Here is a 16830-nt window from a genome sequence, read left to right as displayed (position 1 = left end):
AGATGACATTTGAAATCATTGAGGGAAAATGATGTTGAGTTATATCCTCCAAAAAAGTTAGTTCAATTAAAAAAGGCTTGATTCTTGCCTTATTCTTTATACCAAAAGAAAGCACTGTTATTAATTTGTCTGAATGTGAAGGTAATTCTTGCTAAAGCCTTTGATAATTAAATAAGCTGACAAAATAGTCAACATAGTTATAAATATTGACACCTGTGTACCTATTTGCTAAATCTTCTCTAAAAACATTTCAATAAATTGGATAGGTTATGTGGTTGTTGGAAAGATAGCACTTAAGTTTGGCAGAAAGTGGTGAAAAACTTTCATATTTTGGGTGGAGGTTTATGAAATGTTAATCTTTTAGTAAAATTGAGAAAGGTTTGATTTTGTTGATTGAATTTTAACTGTTCTGCTATATTTTAACTTTCAGCATTTTTAATTTTAGTCCAGTAAAACACTGAATATTAAGGATTTAAAATACTTACTGTAATTAAAATGTAATTCTGTTAAATTGTGGCTCCAGGTATTTCCTGTTAGTACACCTTTATAATTTTAGAGTGCAAGTCACTATATTATATATTTTTAAAGTTTATTTATTTTTATTTTAGAGAGAGAGCACAAGCAGGGGAGAGGGGCAGAGGGAGAAAGAGAGAGAGAGTTCATCTCTAAGCAGGTCCCATGCATCCTTCACCCAGACTTCCCCAGTGGTAACATCTTGCATGAGTACAGTAAAATATCACAACCAGGACATTAACATTGATTCAATTCACAGAACCTGTCAGATTTTACCAGTTTTACATGCACTCTTTTGTGTGTGTCATATATTTCGATGTAATTTTATCATGTGTAGCTTCATGTCACTACCCCACGATTCAGATTCAGAACAGTTCTAAAACCACAAAGCTTGGAGCATTTGGCTGGCTCAGTTGGTGGAGCATGTGGCTCTTGATCTCAGGGTTGGGAGTTCGAGCCCCATGTTGGATGTAGAGATTACTGAAATAAATAAAAAAAAAATAAAACCACTAGGCTCTTTTTGCTACCCCTTTGTAGTCATACCAACCCTCCTCCACCTTCCTCTTTCTTAACCGTTGCCACCCACTAATCTGTTTTATATCTCTATAATTATTTCAAGAATTAGAAAATGAGATCACATAGTATGTAACCTTTTGAAACTGGCCTTTTTCTTTTTCATTCAGCATATTCTTGAGATCCATTCAAGGTGTTAAGTGTATCAGTGGTTTCTTTTTTATTGTTGAGTTGTATTCCATAGTAATGATGTATTATGGTTTGTTTAACCATACATTTGTTGAAGGACATTTGGGTAGCTTCCGGTTTTGGGCTATTACAAATAAAGCTTCTATGAACATTCGTATATCGATAGGCATTTGGACATAAGTTTTCATTTTTGGGGGGTATATGCCCAAGAGTGTAATTTCTGGGGCATATGATAAGTACATGTTTAGATTTATAAGAAACTGCTAAACATTTTTTCAGAGTAGATGTACCATTTTACATTTCCACTGGTTGTGTATAAATGATCTAGTTCTGGGACACCTGGGTGGCTCAGTCAGTTAAGCATCTAACTTCGGCTCAGGTCATGATCTCACAGTCTGTGGTTTCGAGCCCTGCGCTGGGCTCTGTGCTGACAGCTCAGAGCGTGGAGCCTGCTTCAGATTCCGTGTCTCCCTCTCTCTCTGCCCCTCCCCTGCTCACTCTCTGTCTCTCAAAATTATAAAATAAAGACACACAAAAAAAGAAAGCAAATGATCTAGTTTTGGGTGATGGGCATTGAGGAGGGCACTTGTTGGGATGAGCACTGGCTGTTGTATGTAAGCCAGTTTGACAATAAATTATATTAAAAAGGTAAAAAAAAATAAATGATCTAGTTTCTTTGCATCTTTGCCAGCATTTCATTTTTCACTATTTTCTATTCTGATCATTTTGATGGGTATGTCATGATATTTCATTGTGGTTTTAATTGACATTTCACTAATGGCTAATGATGTTGAATTTCTTTTCATGTGTTTATTTGCCATATATATCCCCTTTTCTTTGAAATACCTGTTCATATCTTCTATTTTCCTGATTGGATTATTAGTCTTTTTGCTGTTGAATTCTGAGAATTCTTTAATTTTTTTAAAAAATGTTTATTCATGGCAAACCATGAGAGGCTCTTGAATGCTGAGAACACACTGAGGACTGATGGGGGTAGGGGAAAGGGGAAGGGGGGTGATGGGCATGGGGAAGAGTACTTGTTGGGATGAGCACTGGGTGTTATATGTAAACCAACTTGACAATAAACTATTTAAGAAAAAAATAAAAATGTTTATTCATTTTTGAGAGACAGAGAGAGATAGAGCATGAGACAGTGAGGGGCATAGAAAGAAAGGGAGACACAGGATCCAAAGCAGGCCCCAGGCTCTGAGCTGTCAGCACAGAGCTCGAACTCATGGACTGCGAGATCATGACCCCAGCTGAAGTCCGACGCCTAACCGACAGAGCCACCCAGGTGCCCCATGAATTCTTTATATATTGTAGATGTAAGTTATTTCAAGAACACTTCCCTGGCTATAGGTTCTGAAGATTTTATTTTTTTTTCTATGCTTTTTTTTTTAAACATTTTACATTTAAGTTCTTAAGTCATTTTGAGTTAATTTTTATATAAGGTGTGAAGTTCATGTTCAGATTCTTCTTTTCTTCTGTCTTTCATTTTGCCCATGGGTGCCCAGTTGCTCCAGAACCTTTTTGTTGGAAAGGAATTGCATCATATTTAACACTATGAAATGACCTTTTTCTGGTTTAAGTTTTTTTGAGGGGGTCTTGAATTTAACCTTGTGGGGCATTAAGATACAGCTCCTGTTTTCTTGGTATTTGTCTAGTTTACTTTTGCCCTTTGTTTTATTTTCTTCATCTTTCAAAAACTCTTAGTTTTAGATTTTAGTTTATGTTACAGAGTTGGTTTTTGTTTTAATGCTCCAGTCTGAAAGTCTTTTGCTCTGGTGAGTTTAGCTCATTTACATTTATTAAGAGGAAGATGTTGGCCTACATTTTGAAATGTAACTTTGTATTTTGCTTTTGTGTTTTTTTAAACTTAAAAATAAATCTCTAACTATGTGGTATGTTTATTTCACCCAGTTATTTGTAGTGGGTTGTATGAGTATGGGGGCATGCCCTCTTACATGCCATGCTATCTAGAGTTTTCCTTATGATCCAGCATTTAGTGTGCTAATTTGCTCAGCTTTTATTTTTCCTAGCCAATAGTGTTAGGTAACTGTATATTTTTTTCCTAATACGAAACCTCTTTTCTTCCCTGCTGCCATAGAAACAATATTCTTTGTGAACAGAGCATTTCTAATTTTTTTTTTTTTTTTTTTTTAAGCATTCATCTTTAAGAGACAGAATGTGAGCTGGGGAAGGGCAGAGAGAGAGGGAGACACAGAATCTGAAGCAGGTTTTGGGCTCTGAGCTGTCAGCACAGAGCCCTATGTGGGGCTTGAACTCACAGACTATGAGATCATGACCTGAGCCAAAATCAAGAATCATAGGATTAACTGACTGAGACACCTAGACACCTCTGTAAATGGCATTTCTGAATGATTTCTCTTTAAGTTCTCTGCCTTCTCTGTTTCACTGTTGGACTCAAAAGAGGAGTTTCTGTGTATATAGCATGTGTTTCTTATTCTTTTATTTTTTTGAGAGAGAGTGTAAGTGGGGAAAGGGCAGAGAGAGAGGGGAGAGAGAATCCCAACTGAGCCACCCAGGCACCCCTATCTTTTTCTTGTTATAAACATGGGGTTAGGGCTTTTACACTTTGAGAAATTTGTCTTGCTCCTGCTTTGTGGGATAAGTAGTTTTCCTTCTCTGCTTGCACTCTTGATCTTCATGATCTCCATTGCTTTTGGGAGTTGGATTTTAGCTACATCTTAATTTTATCAGAACAAGAATTTGTGTTTTTTTCTCCTTGTTGTTTGGAGTATTTCTAAGAAGAGAAGAGGGCAAAGGAAATTATGCCACTGTTCTCAAAGGAGGAGTCAGTAGTAAGATCTTTAATATTTTCACAAAATATGTTGCTCTGTTTTCATAAGTTATATCTAGTTATTAGAGTAAAAATCTTTATTGGTTTATAGATTTTTGAAGTGCCTAATTGTTTTTCCTAAATTTCATTTTAAAAATACAAAAGAATTTCATTTAATTTAGCCTTAAAGATTAACTAACTATATGTGTTCTCCCTTCTCAAGTCTTGAAGGAAATGTATTGATAGTTCATTTTCTCCAGCAGTAGTTCTGATAAAAACCAAAAGGAGAATCTATTGTCCACAAAGGGGGATACTGAGTTTTATTTTGAAGCAAGGAAATATATTTCAGTTCTTACAGGTTTTACATTTTGAAAATTATATATGCTTTTAAAAATACATATTTAAGAAAATTTACTGAAAATTTACTGATTACCTATAGAATTCTAGTCACTATCTCTGCAATTCCTTATCCTGTGTTCTCTGTTTTCCTATCCCCTCCTCCCAATTTTCCCTATATCATCTCTCTGCTGCTACTGTTTCAGTGGGTTTGTAATGGACAAATAGTATGAGAGTTTTCTGTTGTAAGATCCTTGAGGATTATGAGCAGTATGTTTAACTTCTTTCCTTTCCTTTGATAAAGACAGTGTTCAGTGTCTTTTTTCATACTTAGGTAGTTGTCTATATCATAAAAATGAATCACCACAATATAAAAGCATGTATTGTTTATAAATGAACCACCACAATATAAAAAACATATATTGGTTATCTATTGCAGTGATAAGTTTTCCCAGAACTTAGTAGCATGAAACGACAAATGTTTATTAACTCTCACAGTTGCTGAGGGGTAGGAATGTGAGAGCAGCTTACTTGGGTTATTCTAGCCTAGGGTCTTTATTCATATATAAATTGCAGTTAAGCTGTTGGCTGGAGCTGCAGTTATCTCAAGGCTTAACTAAGGTTGGAAAATTTACTTCTAAGCTCACACGCGTAGTTGTTGGCAGGCCTCCTCTCTTTGCTGGCTGTTTGCCACAGACCTCTATTTTTTGCCACATGGGCTCTTCCATAGAGTTCCCTGAATTTCCTTATATCATACCAGCTGGCTTCTCTTAGAGCAGGTAATCCAAGAGAAAGATGGTGGGTGGAAGAAGAGGCCTAACATGGACGCTGCAGTCCTTTATAACCTAATCTTGAAGTGACATACTCTTACTTCCGCCATATTCTGTTAGTTACACAGACCAACACTGGTTAAGAGAGTGTTAAGAGGAGACAGGGTTCACTGGTGACTACCTTGCAGGCAAACTCTCAAGAATAGCAGTGATCTATTTCAGAGAGAAGAGGTAACTTAAATTCAGATGCAATGTATTTTTTTAATAAAATTGTGAATAATGTTTATATACTTATTCTGCCATGTTCTATGGAGAAAGAGGTATTTTGCTATATTTACATTGAATTTAAGAGATGATCTTGAAAACTTTGTGATTAGGGTCATTCTTTGATTCACTTTTAATATCATCTGATGTCTTATTCTAATGTAAGTCCTAAAGAATTCTCCTCATAAAAACTTTGAAAAGAGGTGTCTAAGTTTACTTATCAAATATTTATTTGAAGGTAAATTTTCTTTTTCTTCTAGATTGCTTACCCTATTTAGTAGAGAAAATCCTTCCAATGTTAAATAATAGACGAGGAGGAGCAACTTACATTTGTAGAGTGGGCTTGATTTGTAAAACGTGCTTTTCCCTTAGGGCATGGGAATGGACACATATTTGGAGTTGATGCTTACATAATAAGCGATGTATAATTTGTTTTCTTTTGGGGGCTTCATAAACCTCTTTGAGAGTGAAGAACACAATGGTCTCTCCAGAGGGATGCACTTATGCGCACAAAGGTAATTTCACAGTTCTGGGGCACCCTCTGAAGGTCCACGGATTTTAGATTGAGAACTCCTCCTTTGAAAGAAGAGGTAGACCTTTGAAGATCTCTGAAAGAAAGGAGTACTTTTTGATTTTCAAAATAAAAAGGGAAGCAATATACTGAACTCTAATTGGAAATGTTTATTTCTTTTCATTTTATAAGACTTCTGATTTACTTATCCTAATGATAGTTTTTGTTTCTGAATTTTGTTTCCTCCGTAGCATCTGGAGCATAAGAACAGTACTTATTTTCTTCTTTTCCAGGAGAACAGAAAGAAATAGTAAGTTTAATTTCTAAGTTTTTATAAACACATTACAAAAAAAAACTCCATCTTTTAGTGCATTGGTTTCTAATTGAATGGCAGGTTGTAAAACATATATTGAAATGGCAATGTGGTAAGTATTAAAGAGTTTTTACTATCAGACATTTTGTATGATCAAGATTGTTCTTTTTTTTTACTTGTGTTATTTTTGTCTTGTTTATTTAGAGTTCTTTTTACACAAAATAATTTATTTAAATCGAGAAATTGTTAATTTTTATATATTAATAACTTCACAGCTCCTAGGCTTTTTTTTTAATGGAAATATCCAAATTATGGTAATATTTGCTTCTGTAATCTATGTACAGATTTTAAAGATTTTTCAGGTCTTAAAAATATGAGTTATAAACAAAGATATGCAAATTTCATTGTAAACGAACTTTATATATGACTTCTTTTTTCTTTTCTTTTAACTTTTCATTTTGGAAAATTGTATATACCTAATTACCTATACAAAAGTAGGGTGAATAATATAATAAGTTCCCATATAACTATCACACAACATAAACAATCACCAATTAATGGTCAGTCTTGTTTCATTTTTACCTCCACCCACTTCTCTACCTACTGTATTATTTTGAAGTATATCTCAGTTATATCTATCCATAATAGGCTTTAAAACATACATTATATAATTCATGTAACATAATACGCAATTATATCTAAAAAAATTTTAATATCATAAAATATATTTTGTTTGACTCAAGATCCAAATAAGGTTCATACAGATATAGGACTTTCAAACTGCCGTCCTCACTTATGACTTCTCTTCAGTCCAGTTTAAGTTCTCTGGTCTAGTCCAATGACCATTCCTTACAGATATCCTTGACTCCTTCGCTCCTTTTTCCCATCCTACTTGGCTGGCAAAAACTGCACCTTGTTTAAATACAGTAATATGCTTAATCTATGACTGGCAAAACTCTGTCCTGGTTAAGAACTTTTATATGCTTAATCCATCCCTACATCAGGAAAGCTAAATTTATTTAAATGTGTACTCAGTACTGCTACATAGTCCTATTTTATAGTTCCCTAGAAAATTCACGTTTTTCTCTTTGAGAGCATTTTTTGAGATTGTATTTCTCTTCAAATCACTAATATCTGCCTCCCTGCAAAAAAACCCCCCAAAATCAAATCAAAATAAAACCAATTAACCAACCAAATAAAAATTCAAAATCTACAAACAAACAAAATCTCATAAAATTCACCTGACCACTCTCACGTGATAGTCTCACTTTATGGAGAAAATAGATGTAAACAGATGAGAGCTACCTCCACTGCCACATGTATCAAGTTAGCTTCATCTGTTACTCAGTATATTGTCATCCTTCAGTGGTAGTCTGGAAGAGTGACCTTGATCCCATTTATGGCTAAGCCCTCCATTAACGTTTTGGATTCTAGATGCTCTGTCCATCTCAAGAACTTTGCTCTTGCAGTTATCTCTTCTTGCAGTTATCCACTTTTGCATTATCTGTTTCTATTGGATTGTCTCTATTGGTGTATAATCCTGTCTCCATACAGTCAGCTGGAGGGGAAAACCCTATCCTGACTCCATATTCCCTTTAATCTACCATTGATTCCTCTCTCTTCTTCAAAGTCTTAATCATCTTTACCTCCACAATTGTCTTGAATCTGCCTACTTCTAACTTGCTTTACCACTACCACTGTTCTAATTCAGGTCATTATCATCCCCTACTTATACTATTGCAGTGGCTTCCTAACTAGTCTATTTTTAAGGTACAAATCAGTTCTATTGATTTTTTCTGCTTACAATCCTCTGATGGCTGCTAGAGTAAATCTGAATTCTTTACCCCTACTTTCTGTCTTATACCTATTTCTCTAACTTCATCTCTTTCTACTCTTTTTTTTCACTTTTGCTCCAGCCCTCTTTTTGTCTTACTGACAAGTTTTAGTTCTCTGCGTGTCAGTTTCCTAATTTGTAAAATGGAAGCATGTATTATTAACATCATTAATATGAAATATTTGTTTTGGCAAGCTATTGTATTAATTGAAACTATATGCCAAATCACAAAAATTGCAGTGTTGTATTACATGTGGGCTGATGGTACTGGTTTTTCTTTTCCATTCCTTATTCTTTTTTATTTTTGTTGCCTTTTAAATTTTTCTTGTCTTATTTAATGGGTTAGAACTCAGTATAGTGCATTGAAGTGGAATAGCAGATATCCTTGTCTAGTTTTTGATTTTCAGTGGAGAAGATTTTAATTTTTACCATTACATGCGATATTTGCTGTGATTTTAAAAAAACATTGATACTTTTTATCATATTAAGGAAATTAAGGTTATGGTATTGTTTCCAGTGATGTTTAGTAATATAGTAGATTCCAGGAGGACAGGAAGAAGTGTAAAACAAATATGATCTCTGACTTAATGGAACTAACAAAATAGTGAAAAATATAAGAAAACTCGGGGCGCCTGGGTGGCTTAGTTGGTTAAGCATCCGACTTTCGCTTAGGTCATGATCTCGCGGTTCGTGGGTTCGAGCCCCGCGTCGGGCTCTGTGCTGACTGCCGGCTCAGAGCCTGGAGCCTGTTTCAATCTGTGACTCCCTCTCTCTCTGACCCTCCCCTGCTCATGCTGTCTCTCTCTCTCCTAGAAATAAATAAAACATTAAAAAAAAATTTTTTTTTTAAATAAAAAAAAGAAAAAAGAAAACTTATTTTAAAAGAGTGCTTGGAAATTTTTCTCTAAGGAAATTAAATATGTGAATATTTTAACTTACAGATGGGCACGCCAGGGACAGGAGTTGCTTTAAAAATTTATTTCATGGATCCTTTTATTTAAAAAGAATTACTAATACATTTGAATAGGTATTACATGTATATTTAAAATTGACTTCATAAAAGACTGTCTTGTAATCCTGCATGTGTTATTTTTAGCATAAAGTCAGGTACAATATTATTTTTTTTTAAGCCTGAAGCTATTGATTGTGTCTTTGCTTTTTACTTTCTTTAGTTTTATATTCTTTGTTTTATACCTAGCATAGATTAAGGGTTGGCAAACTATAGCCTGTGGGTCAAGTCCTGCTCACCCCCTGAAAGTCATGATCTAAGAATGATTTTAACATTTTTAAATCATTGAAAAAATTTGAAAGAATAAAATTTTGTGATATTACGTTTATTTGAAACCCAAATGTGTTTTATTAAAGCAAAATGCTGTCCATTTATTTACATGGTGTCTGTAGCTGCTTTCATTCAGAGTTAAGTAGTTGTGACAGAGTGTATGTGGTGCTCTCAGTATTTCAGACTGTTACAGGATGTACAACAAATCACATTGACACAGTTATAACTCACAACACTTCAGATTGTTGCAGGATGTACAACATTTCAAGTGCCGTATGTATTGTGACAATTTTATTTTTATTAAATTACCAATGCATACTCATCATATAAAAACAATAAAAGAAGATTGGACTTCGAATGTTGCATTTTAGGGACGGTGGACTGTGGATTGTTTTGTTATCAAAAGACAAAGCATTGTGTTTATTACTCAACAACATTATAACTCTGCGAAAAGAATAGAAATATACATTGACATTACCATACTAAGTACTCATTATGATATTCCCAATTCATAGAAAAGCAATGGACAGAAAAATTAGAATATTTAAAAGGGAATATCTCATCATAGCTGAATTTCTTCGTAAAAATAAAAAGTGAAAATGGAGCTTCAACCAAATAAGATTCTGAGTGGCTTATTTGTGAAACAGAGGAAGCTGTTTACCAATGGTGAATTAATTAAATTGTATTTGATTGCAGCAGCTGAAGAAATGTGTTCAGAGAAAGTATACTTTCTTAATTAGTAAGTAGTTTTTTGACAAGAACAACTGCTTGAAGAATTGAGAATATTGGAAGCAAGATAGTTAATTTAAAAACATAGCAAATGATTTTAAGTGGTCTTCCACTTGGCTCTGAACACTGCTCGATTGTAGTTTATTTGAGCAGTCAATACTGAGGTTGAAGTGACTGAATTAACTTCTGTGAAAAGTCTGTGTAAAATAACTTCAGGACAATATTTTTAAAGTTGAAAAAACACCAATTCAATAGGATCTGAAGTGGAATCTGCTAAGATGTATTGTAAATATTGGTGGTAAAATTATTTCCAAAGAAGACATAGAGATGGCCAACAGACCAATGAAAAGGTACTCAATGTCACTAATCAACAGGGAAACACAAATCAAAACCCACAATGAGATATCACTTCACACCAGTCAGAATGACTAGTATCAAAAAGAGAAGAAACAAGTTTTGCAAGGATATGGAGAAAAAGGAACCCTTGTGCACTGTTAGTGGGAATGAAAATTGGTACAACCACTGTGGAGAATAGTATGGAGGTTCTTCAAAAAATTGAAAACAAATCCTGTATGATCTAATAATTTTATTATTGAGTATTTACCCAGAGAAAATGAAAACACTAACTTAAAAAGGTATATGTACTCCTCTGTTTATCTGTTTATTGCAACATTATTTACAATAGCTACAGAAGCAACCTAAGTGTTCATCAATAGACAAATGGATAAGGAAAATGTGGTGTGTGTGTGTATAGATATACAATGGAATATTACCCATAAAAGGATGAGATTGTGCCATTTGAGACAACATGGATGGACTTAGAGGGTATTATGCTAAGTGAAATAAGTCAGACTGAGAAAACATGATTCCGCTAAAATGGAATCTAAAAAATAGAAATAAGCAAAAAGGAGAATCAGACCTATAAATATAGAGAACAAATTGATGGTTGCCAGAGGAGAAGGGAGGGTGGGGGATTGAGAAAAACTGGGTAAAGAGGGGTAGGAGATACAGGCCTCTAGTTACGGAATGAGTAGGTCATGGGAATAAAAAGCATACCGTAAGAGATACAGTTAATGATACTGTAATAATGATATAATGGGACAGATGGTAGTTATACTTGTGGCAAATATAGCATAACATGTAAACTTGTCCAATCACTAAGTTATACACCTGAAACTAATGTAACATTGTGTGTCAAGTGTTACACAAAAAAATGCGAAGCAGAAAAAGGGTTATTTGGATTAATTTACAAAACTTGTGAAACTGTAAGGTGTTTAAATTCTGTTGTTATTCCTTGTGTTAGGCAATAGATACTTTGCAGAGCATAATTGAACCCATCATGTGTTATCAAATTGATCTTTGGGGAACTTTACTCTCATGAACTTAACTATTGTTAGTTATGTGAACTTTACTTTTTTAATGTTTTATTTATTTTTGAGAGAGAGATAGAGACAGCATGAGGAGGGGAGTGTCAAAGAGAGAGGAGTCACAGAATCTGAAGGTTGTCTCCAGGCTCTGAGCTAGCTTTCAGCACAGAGCCCAACGTGGGGCTCGAACCCACGCACAATGAGATCATGACCTGAGCCGAAGTTGGACGCTCAACCTACTGAGCCACCCAGGCACCCCAGTTATGTGAACTTTAATCACAAATTGAAGCTGAATATCTTAACCTGCCCAGCCCCTTAGCAGTTTGATGGCTCAGCAATGGTGAAGTTTTATGGTGATACTTTGAGCGTAGGGCCTAGATTGAAATATTTCTGCACGAGATGAACCACCTTCAACCACTGTGATGGAATACTGACTAATTTGGAAAATTAGCTTTTGCTGCAGAGATGATAACGGTTCCTAGTGAATTCAACCTAAGATTGCAAAACAAAACAGTCCTTACATATAAAACCTATAGTGCTGTAAAACAGGTATCATTGTAATGACAAAAAGTAATTTTTAAAAAAGGCTATGAAAAGTGAAAACAAGAAGCAGAATCTCCATTCCCACAGAAATTTGTAACAGATACGTTATCTGATCTCGAACTGTAGTTCCAGCAGTGTTTTCCAGAACTCACATAAGTACAAAGGAAATTTCCTGTATTTCAGAATCCATTTAACTGTGTAGTTGAGGGGTTTCCACTTAACTTCAATTGGAAGTGATTAATTTCCAATGTAATGACAAGAAAAGGCAAATATTAATAGAAGAATTAAAGAATTTATAAATGCCTTCCAAACAATGAATATGCTCAATTAAATCATGTGCTTGTGGATTGATTTCAATATTTAGCAGTACCTATCTATGTGATAAAACATTTTCAAAAATCAAGTGTAAAATTTCATCACAGATTAACATTAACATGTTAATATTTGCAACCAATTTTGATGATATGGAACACTAACTTTTCCTTTTCAAATTTTTGTTTAAAGTCTAGGTAGTGAACACACAGTGCAATATTGGTTTCAGGATTAGAATTCAGTGATTCATCATTTACATATAAATACCCAGTGGTCATCACAAGTACCCTTCTTCTTTTTTTTTCCTAATATAATTTATTTTCAAATTGGTTAACATATAGTGTGCTCTTGGTTTTTAGGGTAGATTCCTGTGGTTCATCGCTTACGTACAGTACCCAGTGCTCATCCCAACAAGTGCCCTCCTCAATGCTCATCACCCATTTCCCCCTCTCCCCCACACCCCCACCAACCTTCAGTTTGTTCTCTGTATTTAAGAGTCTCTATGGTTTGCCTCTCTCCCTCTCTGTTTGTAACTATTTTTTCCCTTTCCTCTTCCCCCATGGTCTTCTGTTAAGTTTCTTAAGATCCACATATAAGTGAAAACATATGGTATCTGTCTTTTTCTGACTGACTTATTTCACTTAGCATAATACCTTCCAGTTCCATGCACGTTGCTGCAAATGGCCAGATTTCATTCTTTCTCATTGCCAAGTAGTATTCCATTGTATATATAAACCACATCTTTATCCATTCATCAGTTGATGGACATTTAGGCTCTTCCAATAATTTGGCTATTACAAGTGCCCTCCTAATACCCATTACCCATCTAACTCATCCCCTGCTCTCCTCTTCCATCAACCATTAGTTTGTTCTCTTTGCNACCCCCATATGTTCCTTTGTTTTGTTTAGGGAACACTACCTTTGAACCTCAATTTAGTGAAATGTTATCTCCCCACCCAAAAGAAAATAATTTAATTCTTTTCATTGATAGGCGTGTGTTACCAAAAATTCAATTACTATTATATTTGAATTTCATCAATAAAGATTTGTGGAAATTTGTTTTTTCTTATGCCTTAAAAGTGCTGACTCAATTTTGCCTTTTGGCCCATAATGCCTAAATATTTACTGTCTATCCCTTTATAGAAAAAAGTTTGGTGACTTCTGGATTAAGGGATAAATATTTGGCTTGGTCTTATTAAGTGTAGATGACTATTCTCTTTAAAGATGTTAGCAGACCTCTCTGCTCTCCATTAAAAACTAAAATGTTTTGGAAAAACTGTATAAAGTCTTTTTATAAGTTTGTATTTGAATTTTTACAGAAAAAATACTTTGATATGGATATTCAGATGCTTGCTACCCCAGAACTTTAATGAAGAAATAATAATTTTATTATAAATTTAATTAAAAATGAAGAATATTTAGGGGCGGCTGGGTGACTCAGTCGGTTAAATATCCGATTTCGGCTCAGGTCACGATTTCACAGTTTGTGAGTTCGAGCCCTATGTGAGGCTCTGTGTTGACAGCTCAGAGCCTGGAGCCTGCTTTGGGTTCTGTGTCTCCCTCTCTCTCTCCTCCTGTCTGCTCATGCTCTGTCTCTGTCTCTCTCAAAAATAAACATTAAAAAAATAAAAATAAGAATATTTATTTAAAGATAACATGTTTAAATCTTTTTAAATTTTGAAAGGCGTTTTCTATGTAAAGTCGATTTTTCTCTTGTAATATATAGGCAAAAGTATGAAATATATACATGTAAAGATTGAGATAATTTTCATCTGTACACATCAATGAGAAATCCTAAAATGAGAAAGTATTCTTATGGTTGCTTAATGTATATTATTTGGCTTACTATTTTAAGATATCTAAGTATTTTACTGTCTGACTTAGCTTTAACTTAAATCTTGTTTTCTAGATGAAGCATTGGATGATTTAAAATCTCAGAAGAAAAAAATAGTAAGTTATCTAAAATTAATTTATATAAAACAAATACATTAAGAACTGAGTAAGTAATGTTTATCTGTTATAAGTAATGACTCTCCAAGTAACAAGTATGCTTTTAAGATAGCATCATTTTAATGATGAAGCTAAATTATGTATAATTTTATTAGTTAATAATGATTGGCAGGAAAAAGTTGCAGAACCTTTTTGATACTGAGAATCTATGTCAGTTGGAAGCTGAGAAGCAAGTAAATGAATTGTATTGAAGGATTAAATGAGGCAGAAGGGGTAAAAAGGTAGGTGTCCAGTTTGATTATTAGAGTCAAAAAAGGTCAGTTCTCAGGTTTCTGGACAGTTCTCAGGTTTTCTGGCTGAAGAAAGGAGGAAGGAAAGAATTGTTTTTTCCTTTTCTATCAGCAGCTGTGATCACATGGGTATCTCTTGTGGGGCCAGTTAGATGTGTCCTTCAGACATTTCGTAAAGGGGTTCAAGCATAAGGGATGAAGAGCCCTAGATTTTTGGAGGTTAATATATCATAGACTCTAATAAATGAATTGAACTTGGTGTTTGACTTGAATTTATATATACTTTTTTATATAATTATTTTTGAAGTATGAAAATGATAATTGATAGCAATAGCGTGTTATGTAGAAACTTATTTAATGAAATTTAATCAGATGCAAATGATCAATGTATTTTAGAGTAACATGTAATAAGTAACAATTATGTATGAAACTAATAAAAATTATGAAGGTTAAGATTAATGTTAAAAATTATTCTGTGAGGGTGCCTGCCTGGCTTGGTTGGTAGAGCATGTGACTCCTGGTTTTGAAATGGTGAGTTCAAACCACATGTTGGCCTTAGAGCTTATTTAAAAAAAGTTGTTCTGTGGATTGGTAATAAAAGACACTGGTCTTGAGGGTTTTAAGTACTTGAAAAATAAAGGAACTTTAATTCTGAAAGAATTTCTTGTTTGAGCTGCTTCAGTGTTCTGTGAGTTATCAACATTGCATTGGCATTTTTAATGGTCCTGAAACATAGAAATGTTACCATTATATCTTATTATATTTCTTGCATTCCATGCATTATGGAACAGCCAGAAATTTAAAGTGAGGAAATACTGATGGTTCTTAGTAATATACAAGTTGTGATATAATTGATTTGGTTTGCTGATGTGATAAAAAGAAGAGCTGATAGAGATGACCAGAGCCAAAACCCACTTTTACCAAAATGAAGATGTTTTGATTAAAGTAGAAAGTAGAAGGAAGAAGAAAAAAGAGAAAAAAAAAAGAAAATTAAAAAAAATTTTAAGTGATGAGGAGTTGACCCAGTGTCCTTGGTATCACGTGACCAGAAAACAGAATGTTGGGGTAATCTTTGAGTAACAGCAGGCTTGGAAAATTCTGTGAAAAGGCAAGCCAAGCTATTTACTTCTTCTTTAATAGCCCTTGAAGGAATCACAACATACGGATACTTCATCTAGATCTGACAGTTGGGAAATTCAGTTCAGGGTTCAACTGTTTTTTATATCTAAATGGTTCAAGAGGCATCAATATTGCAGAATAGTTTGGTATGCCTTATTTCTTGCAGTATGATTAAAGAAAAATAAGTTCAGTTCTCCAGTTCATTAATTAAGAACACAATTTGTATTGACTTGACTGTTGTTGGTTATAATACTGTTGCTGCTGGGAACTAGTCCCTGGCCTTTGTTACTCAAGCCCTTAACAGAGCTGTTTTGCTTGAGTTGCATTACATTTTGTCTAGAACAATAGGTGTTAAGGGTGAGTTGGTAAGAAGCACAGTGCTTGCTCATGATTGTGCTGGTAATGAGAGGAAAAAGAAGGGATACTACTTTTTTCTTCCCAGTGTTTATTTTGAGAGAGAGATCAAGTATGCGCAAGCCTGTGCATGCATGCGTAGTGAGGAAGCAGAGAGAGAGGGAGAGAGAATCCCAAGCAGGCTCTGCACTATCAGCGTGGAGCCTGACATGGAGCTCGATTTCACAGACTGTGAGATCATGCCCTAAGCTGAAATCATTAGGACGCTTAACCAGTTGGGCTACCCAGGTGCCCCTGAAGGGACACTATTTTTGAACAAAAGCCAAATGTAATAAAAACTGATCTTCATTGATAGTTTTGCAATATAATTTATAATTTGTATAAGTGTAATTTGTAAAAATGAACATGGATTATTAATTGATTAAAAAGTTAAATTACTTAGGAAAATTAGTATCTTGACAGTTTTAAATCTTGGAATTTAATGTAAGTATTTACTTATTAAAATAAAGCTAGGAATTAATCTTTAATTATCTAAAAAACTCCATGTCTAGATGTGTACATTTTGATACTCAAAAAAAGAACATTTAGCTTTAAAAAAATTGATAATTCCTCTGCATCCGTGAGCATCCCATGAAAACAGTTCAAAATCAAGATCCATCAAACACATAAGTTAAAATTTAAGTGGCTTCATGAAAATGCTGTACTTTTTCAAGAATAGTATTTCTATGTGGTAATTCCTTTCTGGAATTGTCAGAAAATTTATGGTTTCCTAAATCCTGAGAAAAATCAGTTGAGAATTAGGACCATGGGAGGGAGTGTTATAATTCCCTGAGTAACAAAACTC

General features: G+C 34.2%; 1 protein-coding gene across 1 annotated transcript in view; it reads left to right on the top strand.

Moving 5' to 3' along the window:
- LNPK (lunapark, ER junction formation factor) overlaps nucleotides 1–16830 on the top strand; it is a 71495-nt gene that overhangs the window by 17308 nt on the left and 37357 nt on the right. The window contains exons 5-6 of the mRNA XM_077751207.1: nucleotides 6148–6206; nucleotides 14183–14223. Coding sequence (XP_077607333.1) covers nucleotides 6148–6206; nucleotides 14183–14223 — 100 coding nt within the window. The remainder of the gene's footprint in view (nucleotides 1–6147; nucleotides 6207–14182; nucleotides 14224–16830) is intronic.

This window comes from Crocuta crocuta, unplaced genomic scaffold (genome assembly GCF_008692635.1).
Source record: "Crocuta crocuta isolate KB4526 unplaced genomic scaffold, BGI_CrCroc_1.0 scaffold219, whole genome shotgun sequence".
Classification (NCBI taxonomy): Eukaryota; Metazoa; Chordata; class Mammalia; order Carnivora; family Hyaenidae; genus Crocuta; species Crocuta crocuta.
Note: the sequence above shows the minus strand (reverse complement) of the source record. Positions and strands in the feature narration are given on the sequence as shown.